Genomic DNA, 18,456 nt, shown 5'->3' on the forward strand with positions numbered 1-18,456 from the left:
GACACTTAATTACTGTTATATAAAACTATTGTTCGCCCTATACTTGTATATGGTAGTATCGATTGGAATCCCTACAAGCAGTACGAAATAGACAGAGTTGAGGCCATACAAAGGAAAGCCATTAGATTTGTCTACCGATGTTATGACCACCAGTTCTCACCATCTTCAGTCATGTCCTCACTCAACCTGACATCTCTCACCGAGCAGCGACATGTTAATTCTTTAAAATTTTTTCATGGCATTATTCACTCATCTTGTCGTCTCTCCAGTCATGAATATATCACCTTTGCAAAAATCTCTTCTAGTAGGAGACATCACGCGCTTAACATTACACCATTTTTTGCACGCACTAATACGTTTAAGTATAGCTTTTTCCCTAAAACAAGTGAAACATGGAGTTCGCTACCGGGAACCAACCGTTCTCTCCCATTAAATGAATTCTTGTTTGTACTCCCTCAACACTGCGCCTAAACTTTCTTTGTTGCCTATTGTGTTTCTTTCTTGTATTATACTGTATTATCCACTCCTGCTATAGCCCCAGCAGGGGCTGCAGCATGTGTAAAAGAATAATAAATAAATAAATATCAAATTTCGGTGCCTTCTGTTAGTGGACGCTATTTGGCGATGATAGTAAGCTTTTCAAGGATATCACTTAGCTGCTGGCATCTCGTGGTAATGCCTGGCGGGCAAGTTCCAATCGATATTTATTACTTTGTACATCTACGCATTGTGATTCCAGTTCACTGTCACTAATCATATTGTCGCGTAGTAGTGACGGTGAAGAAAGCAGCAAAACTCTGAATGATGAAACTAGCGTTTTATTTGACGAACCCAGGAAGGTTAAAGAAAAACAGCTGCAGTGGAGGGAGCGTCCGTGAAGTGCAGCAGCCCCTTCACCCTCTTGCGGGGTGGAAAAGCACGCTAGTCACCGTAGTTTATGTGCTTCTGCGCGTGGTATCTTGCCGTGCGCAGTGTTGTACGGATCCCAAAATGCGCTAGCGCCCTCTGGCTTTTTATATCCAAATATCCAATGTGTTAGCCTCTCGTTGGTCGTGATATTTCGTGTCCCTCAGCGAAAAGAAAGACATATCACCTTTGCAATCAGGCATACAACACACAGCTCAGTATTCAGTTGAATAAAGAAAACAGCAAAACAAGCCTCGAAACCACATGATGGGTGATAAGGCGCCTGTGAACAACGCCAAGCATGTACCTTCTCCCCGCGGGTGTTTCCCGCAGAAGATTCCAGCTGCATAAGCTGCTCCGGTGGGAAAAGGGCAATAACAGCCTACGTATGAGCGCGTGACGTCACCAAACTTCATATATAAAAGGGAGACCTGTCTGGGAACTCATTCAGCTCATTGCAAGACCGCTATGGCTAGACCCCAAGGACTCCCGAAGAGAAGCATGAACACGATGAGCGTCCAGGAGTGCAAAATTGTAATGCTCAACAACGGTGTCGTGCTTAGACTGGGCAAAACTATCGAACGTTTCATATCCCCGTCGACGGCATTAGAGTGGTTTTGTAACAGCTTCGCTGGCCATTCACTTCCGCATAGTCGTGATGGCGAGTGAGTTTTTTTCGGAAGGTTGATAACGAAGCAGGTGAGATGTTGTCGTTGTCCTTCTCTTTTAAATATCGTTGCAGGTTAGCATTGCCTTGGTCTAGAATAACAAAAAATTCGATATTTAAGGTTAAAGCGAAAATCTGCCACCAATTTTCCGAAGACCCACCATGAAATGAGAATGCTAAAGCACCGGCAAGACCTCATAATTATTAAGATAATAATGAATAGTTACGTTTGTTGCATGTACTGCTATTTCTCGTGCTACATTTTCAGTTTTTTATTGTTTTTGCTCTGACAGATTTCATGGCTGATCGATTTCTGCATTACAATAGAGAAGGTGAACAAATTATATTTATTGCGCAATTTGTTTTCTACTTTGCGGCGGCTTCACATCGATGCCGATAACATGGAAAAATGTCCATGTAATTGAATATCTGCAATCCTGAGACCTCAGGTATGGCTCGCCTCATAGCCCACAGTGTTACACTACAACTTTAATATCCGTTAAGCAATTAAAAACCGCTGGAGAAGTCGGCGAACAGCGCTGCAAAGCTCTTGGCAGGCCGATTCTTGAGCTCTTCAATATGGCCGCCACCGACTTAACCCGAGCCCATAAGCTGGTATAGGGGACTTCCACTCCAGCAGTTTTACTTTTATCTACCTGGGCGAACATGTGCCCTCAAAAACGGGCTACGGTCAAAGACCACCGATAGCCGCGAACACAGTCGTCGATCCTCGAAAATGGCGGATGCCGCGGCCGCTCTGTGAATTGAAGAAGCGCTAGAAAAAACGCTTTCTTTGAGTTTTCGCGTAAGAGAATTGTGTTTTCTCCTGTAGTGAAATTACAATCCGAGAGCTCTCATGTCTGCAGGTTGTGTGTATCTCCTAGTTTATAATTCTTCCGCGTATTTTAGCTTGAGAAATGCAATTATTTCAGTAAATTCCTTGCGTCTGGTGGATGGCCTGGGTACGGGTGGTACAAAAATTTTTTTGTCGAAACGACGTCTGACGCCGACGCTGGATTTTCTGCGACGCGGGCTCCTCAACGCTGTCAGGTTAAAATCTGTTCTGCCAGTTAAAGGCGTTGCCTTTTATACAAGAGTCATTAAAGCTTCCAGGGTAATCGCTGCGCCCGCCTGTCTTTCAGAAAGTACTTCACAATTCGCGTCGCATTTACATTCACATTACAGAAGCTTCGGTGGCCACAAAGAACGCACGGAACCATCGATAACATTCCAGCGTGTTGCCATTATGCAGGCACCTTTTGAGCATAGCGATAACTTCAAGACGTTTGTGGGTGAAATGCAATCCCCCAGAAAGGGATCAAAATTTCAGAGCCATTCAACTCTGTTAAAATCATTGGCCAGCGCAGCTGTATATGTTGTGATCAATATGTTTAAAATAAATATGCTAATTATAGTAGAAAGATACACACTACATTACATTTTGTTTTCTTCATGTTTTTGTGCGTTTTAAGAAATTGCATACTCCATGCTTTTTTATGTATAAGCTAGTTTTTTTGCTTCCTTTGATTTATTATTTGGTTACCAAGGTGACTATGACTTTATGATCTCTATGATATACGGCCAGTCGTCCTCTGGTGACACTGGAAAGGTTCTTGGCCAATGTGACGTCTATACACGAGCGATGACGTGTCCTGGGTACACTGATGTTTCTGTAACACTGAATGCAGAACCTTACCAAGAGAAACGCCACGAACCACTTTCCGTATGGCAAAGACACAACTGTCTTGAAATCCCCCGCAATTGCGATGTGAGTCGAACCGGCAGGGCTGATCCAACAAAAAGTGCATGCGCTTGGCGCCGGCCTCGGAAACACCGCCACTTCGGTGGCAGAGGTAATTGGCGCCATCCACCAGGAGGGCGGGAAAGTAAATCCGCTTCACTTGCACGACCTCCTAGACGGGTGCGCGCCCTTGCGCAGCGATCCAGGAGGCCGTGTCCTCTCACCCTTCCTCTCAAATGCTTTCCCCTTGCCCTCCCTCAGAACCCCCTCACCTTCTACTGTCTCCTCGCGTGCCCTCCGGCCCGGCGCCAGCTTAGTCCGCTGCATGAAGTTGCATATTTTGTTATCTGCTGTTATCGGGAAGCTTGGGCTTCCGTGTTTGGACCGGCGTGGGCAGTTACGTGGAGGACGAATACCCCAAAAAGGAGCCCTGCAAGGTTCTTCCGGGTGCCTAAAACAGGTGAGCGCGCAGAGCCAAGGTAATCAGAAGGCGCCTGCGCATGAACACGGCCCTATGCATGTGTGTGCTCTATGAGTCTCCGGACGTCGTTGCACCTTCATTGTGCTACACTTCCCTCTTACCGAGAGAGAAAGCTGACAAATGGATGTTCCTACGCATTTTCATCGGGTCTATGAGTTGTTTTTTTTTGTGCCAAGTCACATTTTGCAACTTCAGTAACTCGCCCAGCTTTCCGTTCCGCTCTCAGCGCTTTTTCTTGGTGTCACCCTTCTACAAACGTACTAAAACCTGAAAAATTACTGTTCCTGTTTATGAATTATCGCAGTGATTGCCCATGGGAAAACCGTGCGAATAACTTTCATGTGTAGGCATGATCACTTTTATTTTTCTTGAAAGCATAAGCACTGCAAGTGTCCTACATGCAGCTTTCTGTAGTTCGTGTTTATTACACAAAGGAGTGCCCAGTATGTATGACGTAGTGCGTTAAGTAAACTAATAAACGAGTTTTGTGCCGAAACCACATACACAAGAAAGAGACAACATGGGCTCTTTGTTGTGTGTGTGGTTTTGGCGAGAAACTCGTTTATTATTTCAGATAACCATCTAGCCCAGCCGTTCACTCTCCTCAAGTGACGTAATTTTACTGCTAAGCATTGCATTTGTGGTGAAGGAAAAGTTGTGTTGTTGGCTTATTTCGCCAGTTCTTTGATTCAGGAATAGGCCTTTCTGCGAATGTTTTCGATGTGTACTGAAAACATTTTTTCAGTATGCAAGATCACCAACTAGCCCAGCAGTTAACTCTTCTAAAGTTTTCAATGTGCTCCTGCAAAAGGTGACTATCTCCCGCTCCCCCTTGCCGCTGTTACTCAAGTTGTGGCCAAATGCAAATTAATATGATAATGTGTTTTTATGTTTTATAGCAATGTCATTTTTGTTCTGCCATACATTGTTCATTTTATTCAGTAGTACTAAACATGTATTGCATTTCATGTACTTTTGTGCAGGTATATAAGTAAGTTCTTGTTTTAGAGCGCAGCTCTTTGGCGTCCGTTCCTGGGTTTCGCGTCGTCGTCGGCGTTGTCGTCGGCCTCGTAACCAGCTCCGCCCCCCTTTCATCCCCCCAGCGCTAGCAGCGACCGACTGATACCGCTGGATGCCGCTGACGCCGCTAGAGAGTCAAGATAACGTGACTGCATAGAACACCGTCGCCGCCATGCAGAAAGAGGAGGAAAGGGTCCCCCCCCCTGTTCTTGTGTGGCGGATAGGGTGCTCTTCAGTTGCCGATGCGCCGGTTATTTCACGTAGGCCCCGGCACGTCGACGAATACGTGACCACCTTCCCACGGCTAGACCTGGTTCTTAGCGCTGCGGAAGCGAGGGTGTCATATTGTTTGTGTCGGCATCGGCGGTGTTGTCGCTGAAACCAACTCCGCAGCTGGGGTTTACTCACTATCGGCGTCAGCGGCATCAGTCAGTCGCTGCTATCTCTTCCCTCCTCCCTTTATCGTGTTGTCCGCTTGCTGCGCGCGCTTCTGCCCCCATCGTTTGCCGCTGGGTGTACACGCCGCCCCCCTCCCCCCTCTTCCTGCGAGTCTCCGGTTGTCAAAGCGCCGGCTCGAACTTAATTCCTTTCTTCGCTCCTCCTCCAATGCAACCCCTGTGCGGTGGCAATCAGAGAGCCAGATCGGTGGCGGCGGATCTGTATATGTGCACCGCCCGAGCCGAAATTGCCGCTGCCGTTCGCCCTGTGCGGTGGCAATCAGAGAGCCAGATCGGTGGCGGCTTGACATAAAGACAAACAGCAATTTCCTAACACTTATGCGGGAGAACATCCCGTTCCTCTCGCTCGTAACGCGTCCCACGGATGTGACAACCTCGCGAGGCACTTGTATAGATCTCGTCTTTCAGAATCAAGCATTCGTGTACCAAGTCGAACATATATCAGTCTATTTCTCCGACCACAAAGCTTCCTTCATGACTGTCAAGAACTGTTAGTGGAGTCTTTGTTAAAGGAACACGTGTGAAAAATAAAAAAAAATTCTGTGATAGCGCATACATGTGTTGCTCGATTTCTTTGCCTCAATCTATCGAAAAGGTGAAACAGCTTATTTGCTGCGCTCAAATTTCGCATTAGGAAGTAACGTAATCGTCGGTACTTTTTTTGTGGGGTATGACTGTCAATAAAACAATCTTAGCATTTTATTCTACTTTTAGGTATTTTGCATGTCGCTGTTTTTGCCGTTGCCAGTGAATTTTTCTTTTCTTTAGTTGTCATGACTATGTCGTACACGTCGTCCAGTTTTGTCGAATATCTGAGTATTTCAGGAGCCCTCAGTGCGCATATCACAAGGTCTTCTGCACTTAGGTCATTAGGGCATTATTTAAAGTTATTTTTTGTATGTGTGTACATGAAACGGCTTTCGCGTTTCCTTAAGTACTATTTTTTTCACTGTCTGTGAACATTTTGTGTTCTTTAGTAGTGATGTACACGTCATGAATTTTTGACTATCGTTCACTATCTGAGCGTGTATGGTACCAAGTTATGCGGACATTTATTTTTGGTTACATTTACAGATCACCGTCTTCATCTTACGTTGACTTTTGTTCCGCCCTCGAACTATCATTTGAAAACAAGAATGTGGTTATTATGGACGATATTATTATAAACCTTCTGGATGAAACTTCACGTACCTCCTCCCTTCATAGCAATTGTTTTCAGAGTTACGGTTTTGAAAGTTTTGTAACGTTACCTACTCATTGTAATAAGATAAATGAGGGAACACTACTAGATCATGCGCTAAGCTACATGACGTCATCGCGAGAGGCTGGTATCCTTGATTTCAACATAACAGGCCATTACCCTATCTTTGTTTTCCTCAACTCAGACCCGCAGTTACCCACCTTTCATACTTCAGCTACGTACTGAACAAAGATACCTTTTTGGAATCTGTGACTAAAACTGACTGGTCTGCTGTCCTTGAAGATAATGATCCGCAAGAAGCCTTTTCACAGTTCTCCGCAACTTTATTATCTTTATCGATTCACATACCATCAAGAAAAAACTGCTAGAAAATCCTGTTCCTTCCTCAAAACTCTTGGTTAAATGCTAGCATACTGGCCACTATGCGGAAACGTGACAACCTATATAAAAAACGAAAAGGCAACCTTTAGTGTCGCTTTCTCTGCAGGATACAAAAATTTCGCAACGCACTCAACAGCAAAATAAAGAATGCAAGGAAGAGCTACTATGAGCACAAACTTGGTCAATCTGGCAGCAACTCAAGACAAGAGTGGCAAGTTTTAAATTCCTTTTTCGCAGAAATGAACAACTCTCATTTATCATTTTACGATCATATTATATATGATCAACCATTTGAGATAGCAAGAGCATTCAGTGATGCCTTTTTTCTGGACAAACCAGTCATCAGTAGTCGTCCTCTGTCACTGAATCGCGTGCCGCATTCATTTTTTCTTTACGCTACAACTCCCCATGAAGTTCTTGATGTCATTGGCACGCTGAATGCAACAAGTGCCGGTCTTGATAATATTCTTCCTATTACCATAAAACTAGTTGCTCATCTCATATGTGATGTTTTATGTTTTATTATCAATTTAATATTCAGGACCGACATTTTTCAATCTGGGCTGAAACGAGTAAAAGTAATTCCAGTTTTTAAGAGACGCGATCGTTCGTTACTAACAAATTACCGCTCAATATGTATACAGCCATTCTTCAGTAAAGTGATTGAAAAGTTGACTGTTACTCGATTAACCAATTACCTGTCTAAACTTAATATTCTTTTCAATTCTCAGTATGGTTTCCGTCCTGCCTATTCGACCGACCTTGCTCTCATCTCCCTAACGGATCGCTTAAAGGAAGCTATTGATAAAGGGGATTTTGCAGGTTCAGTTTTTATTGATCTTACGAAAGGTTTTGACAATATTAACCATCACATTTTGTTTTCAAAGTTGGAAGCTCTAGGCATAACTGGGCTAGCACTAATGTTACTACGAACCTATCTGCAGGATAGACATAACATCGTTCAAAGTTCTGTTTTTTTCCGAAGCTAAGGTTACTAACCTAGGGGTACCACAGGGTTCTATTCTCGGACCTTTATTATTTTTAATTTACATTAATGATCTGCCTGACTGTCTAACATCATCACACTGTGTATTGTACGCCGACGACACAACCATTATTAACTACGATAAAAATATTTCGTCCTTGGTTACCAAACTCAATAATGACTTGGCAAAAGAGACAAACTGGTGTATAAATAAAAATCTTGTTATTAATCTCTCGAAAACCAATTTTATTGTATTTAATTCCCCTCAGAAACCATCTTGTTCAGTTCCATTGCTGATTCTTTGTTCCCATTTAATTCCTTATAGCACTCATTGCTCATTCTTAGCCGTAGAACCAGACTAACTTCAGGTTTCATTATCATGTCTCGAATATTAAAAAGAAAGTTGCTTACTGCATTCGGTTACTGATTAGAGCCCGCCAATTCTTTAAGTGTTCTATACTTGTCTCGCTATATTACGTTTTTATACACTCACACATTAACTACTCGTTAATATGTTGGGGAAATACATATAATATTCACCTCAGTTCAGTTCAAACTTTGCAAAACCAAGCAGTAAAAATAGTCACCTCTTGTCCCTATAACACTAGCGCTCTCCCATTGCTGCACTCTAATAACATTCTGTCTGTCAAAGAAACTGTGTTGTATAATCTGGGTATAATAATTTTAAGTTATTATTAAGTACGTTATTGAATAATGAAGTTCCTACACGTATAAATCCTAAGACATGCCTGATAAACGCTAATGTCACTAGATTTGCTTTACACAATAACCTCATTTTACCTCAGGTGTGCACCAACTATGGCAAACAATCAGTTCATTTTGCAGCTTTTTCGCTTTGGAATTCCATAGCACTTTGCGTGAAAACTTCGCCTTCAACGTCCATATATAAAAAAAAAATCTGAAGCATTTTCTTCCAACAGAAAATATTTACCATTCACTTTTTTTCTTTTCTTTCTCTTTTTTTTCTTCACCCTTATTACTTCCAATATTCCGCTGTTCAGATACCTTTCTTTTTTATTAGTAGTCATGTGTATAGTGGAAGTTTTTTGTTGTTCTTTCTATTATTGCATTTATGATCATGCATATTTGAAATTCTTTTTTTTTGTTGATGTTTGTATTGCATCTTTGAGTAAAATGTCTTGTCCGTTACTGTTAAATTGGTTCAGTTGATTTAGTTTGGCTGCATTTGCTCCTTGCAATTGTATAATTTCCTTCGTTTCCTTGGAAGTGCGGAACGGTAGACCTTGTTCTCTGGTTCTTCAAAGTTTTGCTGCATTTGCCCCTTGCAATTGTATAATTTCCTTCGTTTCCTTGGAAATGCGGAACGGTAGACCTTGTTCTGTGGTTCTTCAACGTTGTGCGACTTCTGCATATCAGGAACTTCCCCGAAGACGTCGTCCTCCGGAATGGAGGACGGAGGACCTCAGCGCCCTCATGGCAAGGCGAGTCCCGCGGCGGCAGCCATGGCCGTGGGAAACCGCGACATCACCGACGATAGGCTTCCCGATTCATCTGACAGCTCAACAGCGGCAGAGATGGAATCGGACAGTGATTACACGCTAGTCCAACCGTGCCACTTGAAGCGCAAGCTTCGCCGGACGTCAGCAGGCAGTGATTCTACTCATAAAAGCAGATGTGACGAACGGGTCTTCTCCGTGGGCTACACCCCAACTACGGAAGGTACGAATATGAATTCGTTGAACAGACAATCGCTGACCAAATACTTCGATCGAATAGCCTCAGGACATGTGAAAGAGATCCGCATTAATGCTCGAAAGAACATTCTGATGGTGGACGTAAATTCTCAGGCAGTATTGGAGGCTTTGAAAGGCATTCAAGTGGTTGGCAACATCCCAGTTCGCTCATTCCTAGCGTACGGCAAGGGTACCTGCACTGGTGTGGACATTGACATAAGTGCAGGTATCAGATGTGGACATTGACATAAAGGATGAAGACCTGCGATCTCTTTTATCGCCGACAGCGCGAATCCTCGACATCCACCGATTCGGCCGCTCCTGGTGCATCAAGCTGGTGTTCCAGTCAGACTCTTTGCCAGCATCGGTCAAAGTAGGCTATGTGAGGCACTCAGTGCGTCCATATGCACCACGACCGTTAAAGTGTCACAAGTGTTTCGAAATGGGCCACGTGAGTGCTGTGTGCGAGAATCCTACGTCGTGCCGAAGATGTGGTGGTGCTCATCAGGTAGACTCCTGTGGGACTGACGCCATGAAATGTGCAAATTGCTCCGGAGCCCATGAAGGGACATCCAAGGACTGCCCCAAAATGGCAGAGGAGAGGCAAATTCTGAGAAAAATGGTGAGAGAGAACTCCATGCACAAGGAGGCTGCCGATTCCGTCCGCAAGAAAAGGCGCCGGGTGCGGCAAAGGCGTCGCCGCTCCCAGAGCAAGCCCCGGAGGAAAGAGGCACTCCCTTTGAGTACTTGGATGCAAAACGTGTCACAGAGAGAGCAAGGCCCTCACACACAAGATGCGCCTCCCTCAGTACCTCCGCGCCCGTCAACGAATGAGGCGTCATCCTACGTGCGTCCAAACTCTTCGGCTATTGAGTGGCCTGCGCTACCACTAAGGGCTTCCTACCACTAAGGGCTTCCGCTCCCCAAGTGCAGGGAGGGTAATGAACGGCTTGGAAAGGAAAAGGTGATAGGCATGCTTAAAGAGCTAGTAAACACTATGCGTATATTGGCAGTGCCAACTGCACTATCCGTCGTGAAGGCGTTAGATGCTATGGAGCCGCTATTAGCGGCTCTAAAATAAGGGCGTTAATCATGGCTCTCACGATAAAACACTGGACATTGGAACAGAAGATGCATCAGTCTGTTATAATGCAATGGAATGCTCGAGGTCTATGCGGCCGCATGTCTGACTTTAGGCAACGAGTCTTCAAATACCGCTTCCCAGTGATCGTGATATGCGAGCCAAATCTCACGCCGAAATTTCGCCTTTCCGGATACGTTAAGCTCTGGTCACGTGAAGATGGACACAAGAGCAAAGTGTTAATGGGTATACGCAGTGACATGACGTTTGTGCGGAACACGATCACTCCACATGACAGCAATGAATATGTGTGTGTGACACTAGAACATAAACTACATGTGTTTTCGATCATCGGCGCCTACATATCTCCTAGACAAAGACTTGAACTCTCTTATCTATCCACTGTGTTACTAAGTTCGCCAGGCCTTCATGTTGTTATTGGAGACTTCAACGCTCATCATCCTTACTGGGGAAGTGCCGCCATGAACTGTCGGGGTAGGAACTTGATGGACTTCATAGACACTAAAGGTCTGGCTGTGATCAACGATGGATCTCCAACTTACATGCGCGGCACTACCTACGGAAGTTGCTTAGACCTCACTATTGCATCTCAGAGCCTCCTGCCCTTAGTCAACTGGTGCTTGGACATAGAAACGTATGGGAGCGATCATATACCAACATATGTGGAGTTGAAGTGTTTTGTGCAGTCAACTACATCTGCTGTATGCTGCACTGATTGGTCTAAATTCTCTACATCTGTCGAAGAGTACTGCGGAGACATCACTTCACCATCTGATATAGAAGACATTATTGTATCATCAGTGCAGAAGGCAACTAAGTTCATCAGTGCACCTACATCCAGAACGGCGATTGATACTGAATATGAACGGCTCCGAGCGATCCGTCGTAGAGCGGAAAGGAAGGTTAGGCGAACTCAATCGTCATTAGACCTTGTCTTATGTCGACGAGCTCAACGAAAAATACGGTGTCACCTTCAAAAAATGGGAAAACAACGGTGGAGGACCTTCTCTTCGTCCCTGGATCATCGAAAGCCACTTTCTAGGATCTGGCAGATAGTACGAAGTCTTCGTGCCCCTCCTCAGCAAAAACATCCTTTCCGTGCTCTAGCACTTCACCAATCTCTGACGGAAGTGCAGGTTGCCGAGGAGTTCTGTAAGAGAGCCACCCGTACCGATGTTTCAGCATGTCCAACATTGGATCGAGCCGTGCTACCTCCTAAAGATGATCGTCTTGACCTTCCTTTCACGATGCCGGAATTGGAAGCTGCACTTGCTGCGTCGAGACGATGTTCTGCCCCTGGACTTAACGGTATTTCATATACTGCTCTGTGCCACCTCGGGATGGAAGGTCGGAAAGTCCTGCTGTCATACTATAACCCCACGTGGACATCCAGTACAGTCCCGAAGCAGTGGAAAACCAGCCGTTTGCTGGCCCGCCTAAAGCCAGGAAAATCGCCCTACGAAATGTCATCTTACCGGCCAGTAGCTTTAGCTAGCTGTGTTGGTAAGGTGACAGAACGGATGGTGCTCACTAGATTAGAATGGTTCATGGAAAATAATGAGTTTTATCCTGAGATGATCACCGGATTTAGACGTGGCCGGTCTGCAATAGATGAGGTCATTGATCGCGTGTCGACGATCGAACACGAAAAAAAAGCGACACCAACTTGTAGGAGCAGTTTTCTTAGACATAAAAGGAGCTTATGACAATGTACTGCACGAAGCCATTCTTGATGCCCTCAGTAATTTAGGCATCGGCGGCCGTCTCTACATGTCGATTGAAAATTACCTAGATGGTCGTACAGTCTTCATGTCCACGAATGATGGCGAAACAACAAGAGACGCTGTGGTCCGTGGATTGCCTCAAGGAGGAGTCCTCAGCCCGACTCTTTTCAATGTTGCCCTTATTGGCCTTGCGGAAATAATTCCTGATACAGTACGCATCAGTACCTACACAGACGACATAGGCATATGGGCATCCGCAGTCACGCGACCGCAAATTCGTGCCAGATTGCAGTGAGCTGTTTCTTTAACGTCTCAGTACCTGCAGTGCCAAGGACTGGAACTGGCCCCAGACAAGTGCGCTGCGATAGCGTTCACACGGAAGCTTATGTGTTGGTATCCGATTATGATCAATGGAAATGCCATCCCATATGGCACCCACCACAAATACCTCGGCGTTGTCATTGACTGCGGTGTTTCATGGTCGAAACATGTGGCAATGTTAAAGAAAAAATTAACTCGGCTTGCTCAAGTTTTTCGCTTTCTGGCCGGTATGAAGTGGGGTCCATCTGAGCATTCGCTACTCCAGCTGTACCAGACTCTCTACGTCGGATACATTCGGTACAGCCTGCCAGTTTTATCAAGTATGAGCCCGTCATGTTTTCGTACGCTGGAAAGTGCCCAGGCGCAGATGCTGAAAACATGTCTCGGGGTTCCACGATGCACCTCAACCCACGGAACAATTGAGGAGGCTCGCGTCACCCCTTTACCTGTCTATCTACGATGCGAATCTCTTCGAGTATTCCTGCGACTGCTTTGCCGTCAAGGACCCCATCCCTTGTCGACATTAGCCAATATACGGCCGGACTGCACTTTTTCAAGAGCCGTTAAATGCCAAGAATCTGCCATACCAGCATACTTTGCCCCGGCTGACCTTCCACATATGCCCCCATGGGTAATGTCCAAAATAGCGGTGCGTCTATTTATTCCCGGAATTTCTAAAAAATCGCGAATACCTACCATCGGCATCAGACATTTAACACTTGAATATATATCGAAAGAATATGACTCCTCGGTGAGCGTGTATACAGACAAATCGGTCTCGTCGTATGCGTATGGTTCGGCCTTCGTCGTGCCTGCGCATCAAGTCATTCGACGGTTTCGTCTGCATAACAAGACGACTACACCATCTACGGAACTAGTGACAATCAGAGAGGCCGTTCAATATATTTCGCGACAGTCTCCTCAAATATGGACAATCTTCAGTGACGCAAAATCGGCTCTTGAACTACTTAGAATGTTGTTGAAAAATAGCGCTTACAGAGTGTTGGCTCTTCAAACTGCCGAGCTCTACACTTTAGCGCAAGAAAACGGCCACTACATCACATTACAGTGGATTCCCAGTCACTGTGGTGTACAGGGCAACGAACTGGCCGACGCCGAAGCGAAGAAAGCACTCGAAGAACGAGAGTCACTGCTTTCAATTCCTTTTTCAAGAGCGGACGCCAACTATCTCCTCTCCAGTGTCATCCGAAAATTGACAGCAAAGCACTGGGAGAATCCGGATAATCGCCACAGACGACTCCAGAGACTGGACCCTACCATGAATTTTAGGCTACCACCGAAAATTCAACGAAACTGTGCCAATCTTCCCAGACTAAGGCTGGGGGTAGCGTTTACGCGCGGATACGTGCACCTCATGCGACGCACCAAGTCTCCACTCTGTGAGGTGTGCAATGTGACTGAGACTATAGGTCATGTGCTTTGTGGCTGCCCTAAGTACTTGGAAGAGCGTGAAAGGTTGGACAACGACCTTACGCGTCTCGACAGCGCACCGTTGTCGGATGACGTTATTTTAGGCACTTGGCCAGATGCTCAATCGAGTTTCAAGGCCGGCATTAATGAACTTTTTAAAAATTACGGGCCTGGATTGCAGACTTTGAGCATGCCAAATTGCTTGCCATATGTTCTACAACTTTCTTCTATCGTCATCGTCACCCATCATGCACCTCTTTCTTCCCTCTTTCTTTCCCTCTTCCCCTTCCCCCAATGCCGAGTAGCTGGCTAGAGGAATATACCTCAGGCCGACCTCTCAGCATTTCGTATCATTAAACTTCTCTCTCTCTCTCTCTCTCTCTCTCTCTCTCTCTCTCTCTCTCTCTCTCTCTTCTTCGTCAGATTTATTGTAACTGCTAATCTTGTTTTGCATTCTCTAGTACTCACTTTTTTCCATGTTTGCTTATATGTGATCTTAATTTATTTCTATTCGTTGCTTTAGAAAACGCATATTTATAAATAACAGGAGGTCCCGATACAGTCTTTAACTGTGGGACCTCCTTTTGTATATTATTGTTTTTTATAACCTGTAATCTATAATGAATAAAATCAATTTCACTTTTAATTTCAGTCTTTGTTTTTCAAAACGGAAGTCCATAAAACGAGGCCAAGCATCTATTGTGCTGGAAGTGGAATTTACAAAGGTTCTGGCCTATGCTAGCGTACTCAAAGTACAGACAAGACTGCGTGCGTGCAAACACATAAAGAACCCACGGCGCACCACGCGCCAGTTCACAAGGCCAATGTCTGGCGTAGCGCCCGCTCGAAAGAGCGTCTGCTTAAAAACAGCCAATGGCAGCCATGCAACGCTTCACCCCTGGGCTTGGCGTCTGCGGCACGATCTTCGTCAGTATTACATGCCGCCTGTCTTACCCGTGCTCATTCCCGCTTCTGTTCACGCCGGTGTTCTTCGTAGCCGCGTTGTTCTTCCACGGTCCTAACTGACGCGGCCTGCCCATTTCCCGGGTGGAAGGGAACTGAGATAAGGTTACATAGTTTACCTATAGAGCCTGTGACGTCAAACTGCAATCCATACCAAACAGTGTCTATCCAGATCGACTTCATTATTGCAATATTGTTGTATAATTATACATTTTGACTCTTCTTGCGATCAAAAGGAACTAGGGCATGCCAGGCAATACGCTTTACCTTTATACTTTAGCATTTTTAGCTCAGGGGTTGCCGCCATCTTTGTTTTGCCTGCGCAAACAAACCACCAGAACCTACAGTGTAACAGCTCCTCTGTAATAAGTACACGTGTCAATATTGCCTTTCATTTGTTTCGAAAGGGGCCAGGATGGCAGCTCTGGCGAAGGCAGACGTGCCTCATTTCGGCTCTGGCTTTTCTGTTCGGTTCGATCAGGTTTTCAGTTTCTGTTTCTGTTTTTATCTTAGGGAGTGAACCTCAAATACACGGGGAGCCTATGCCGCAAAGCGGGCCTTTTCTGGACAAGTATTTTCCTTTTTCTTTCTATTCTGTGAAGTGACCGCCCTAAGCATAGTGTGACGCTTCAGAGGCTACCGGTGACCGCGGCTGGTCAACCTCGGAAACCTGCTGCACCCGGCACTTTTAACTCCGGCTCTCCTAATCTCCACAGAATGCACAGGGCTTCGAAATGCCGTCTTGTGTCAACCTTATCTGACGTAAAGGAGACCTTGAATGCGACCCAATCTACACCGTTATCGGAACTTTGTTAAGGGCCAGCTGATCCTGACACCTCAGCCGTGTCATAAACATGAAACATTGTAACAATGGTGGGCAGGGAAACGTCGTCTACTACGGACGCTATGTTTCACCAACAAGACTGCTCACCGAACGGGTGAGTCGGCCTCACTACACCGTTTTTATCAGGCCACTCAGCAAAGAGCACGTGACAGATATTCCGAAGGAGGCGCTCACAGACGCCAGAGAATAAAATATTCCAGCAATTTGTATTACAGAAAAGGCCATTCCTAGGTTTGACACAACCAGTAACTGCACACGGATCCCTGGTCGCTCCGAGGGCTATTTTTCACAAACTTTGCACACTTTCGCGCTTAGTAGCGACAAAAACGTAACATGCGCGTGCTTGACGTAGACACACGGTCTCTTCAGGCACGCGCCGTAGGCAGCTGTATAGTGGTGCGATAAAGCTAATACCCGGCGTAACAACTGTAGGCTTCAAATAGCATCAGTGCTGTGAAAGGGCGACTATCACCGATGCGCGCATGCTAGCTAAACTCTGCTACTGCTCGACATTTTCAACGGTGCGCATGCCAAAGCGCTTGGTGTTTGAACATGAATGCATTCCTAGCTGTCCGTGAAGAATGACCTTGTCCGGTGGCATGCTCCTATTGTCACCGTTTGGGACGTCTTGACATATATTGCTTTCTTTTTCGGCGAGTCTACCGGGACTGCGGCAAAGCTCCGCGTGAGGTCGACCGGAACTGCAAACAATTTTTCACGCATTTTACTTCGAGAAATTCAATTAGTTCTGTAACGCCTCTACGCTACACGGAACGCCTGCGTGATTGAATATGCGTGGGGCGGAATCATTTTTAACGCGATATCGTTAAGGAGCTCGTGTCGCAGAAAAGCCGGTGTCGTCGGCGTCGGTGTAGGTGTCGGCGTCCGCGGCGTTGGCCGTGAGCGATAAATCACGGCAGGCCCTTCATATATAAAAAGCAACTTCCAAGATGGGCTGGGTGGGAATCGAACCAGGGTCTCCGGAGTGTGAGACGGAGACGTTACCACTGAGCCACGAGTTTTTTTTTCCTTTATCACTGAGCCACGAGTTCGATGCTTCAAAGCGGTACAAAAGCGCCTCTAGTGAACGCGGTGTTGCCTTAGAAACGAGCTGTTTCTAAGGCTCAGGCGTGCGTCGCTTGCTCAGGCGCACATTTCGTTGTCGCGCCGAACGCTGCGTTGCTCGACGCTCACCGCGTCCGATGCGGGGCGCGTAGTCGCTGCGCCGTAGCCCATTGTCTTACACCCCTTGGCGGGTCGACGGGAACGCTGTCGCGTTCCACTCTTGAAGGCGAAGCTTAAGCGTCCTCCAATTTTTCTCTCCCAAGACGGTCGGTACCGGACGCCACAAGCCGACGCCGAATTTTCTACTACACGGGGCGTTTAACGCTGTCGCGCTAAAATGCTTTATTTCAATGAAAAATGAAGCTGATGAGCCACGACTGGTGGGAAGCACGCGTTGCGCATACGCGAGGTGCGCGCTCAAAATTTGCTCTAACGTGTGTCAGCGCACCCACTTCCCCTCACATGTCGTTTTTGCATACAAACGGCAGTCGGCGTCTGGGGAGACCGAGCAATGCTTCGCGCGCGAACCGTGCATGCGCATTCAGCTGAACAGCACGACGACGGCCACGTGCGCAGTGACGCTATCAAGACGAATCTTCCTCCAGCGCACGCGTAATTGCTGTCGCGCTCGAATCGTTCGCGTTGGGATCTGTGCGGTTAGTTAACGCAACTGCGGATGCATTTATGTAGGCAGTTATAGTTCGCACGGTTTCGCAAAGGAACCGCAAAGGTTTCGCACACCTACCGAATGTGGCCGCCGAGTAGGAGCTGAAGCTGTACAGGATGGTGCACCACAACACGCAGAGGAGGACGTGGTAGATGAAATCGAAGACGAAGTGGGCGAAGATGAACTCGAGCCCCGAGATCCCCGTCATGAGCTGTACGTCTCGAGCTCCGCTCAACCGCTCGGCAGCAGGGAACGAGCCGTAGGCAGCGAAGGCCAAGGAGTACGTCAAAGCCGGCAGCGTGATCCAGTAGAACAAAGCGAAGAATTTCGCAGTGAAAATTAGCTGAGCAGGTGATCCACTCTTGATCTTTAAGTAAGTGACGGTGGCATTAATGCTCGCCTTCGGCTTCGACGTCAGCACGCGCAGCCAGGCCGTGTGCACCAGGTTCACGAGGACCGGAAGTGCGATGGCGCTCGTCGGGTTGGGCATCATCCGTATGCTGCGCCGACAAACGACCAGAGCATGTTTTCAGTCGCTGCAGTTTCGTGAATGTGCATTGCGCAGCAATCTTAGAGAGAAACAGCACTGTTTGTATGTCCGTCTACATTTGGCGATTTTCATCACTCGTCAACTGCCTTTTACCGCCGTTATTTCTGCCAAGCGTGCTTATAACCATACCTTCCCTTGAAAAGATGACAATTCAGCTTACACACGTTTATAAGCTGACCTGGTGGCGAATATTTGTGCGTTCAATGAATGACTGGAACAGTGATGGAACGTGCA

The 18,456-nt window shown here is 46.3% G+C and overlaps 1 protein-coding gene across 1 annotated transcript in view; it reads right to left on the reverse strand.

Annotated features, from left to right (window-relative positions):
* Positions 1-18,166, reverse strand: part of LOC142564600 (phospholipid-transporting ATPase ABCA3-like) — a 59,414-nt gene extending 41,248 nt beyond the window's left edge. Inside the window, exon 1 of the mRNA XM_075675655.1 lies at positions 17,751-18,166. Within this exon, the coding sequence (XP_075531770.1) occupies positions 17,751-18,165 (415 nt within the window). The 5' untranslated portion in view covers position 18,166. The remainder of the gene's footprint in view (positions 1-17,750) is intronic.
* Between the last annotated feature and the right edge of the window lie 290 nt (positions 18,167-18,456).

The sequence above is a fragment of the Dermacentor variabilis genome, chromosome 11, assembly GCF_050947875.1.
Source record: "Dermacentor variabilis isolate Ectoservices chromosome 11, ASM5094787v1, whole genome shotgun sequence".
Lineage (NCBI taxonomy): Eukaryota > Metazoa > Arthropoda > Arachnida > Ixodida > Ixodidae > Dermacentor > Dermacentor variabilis.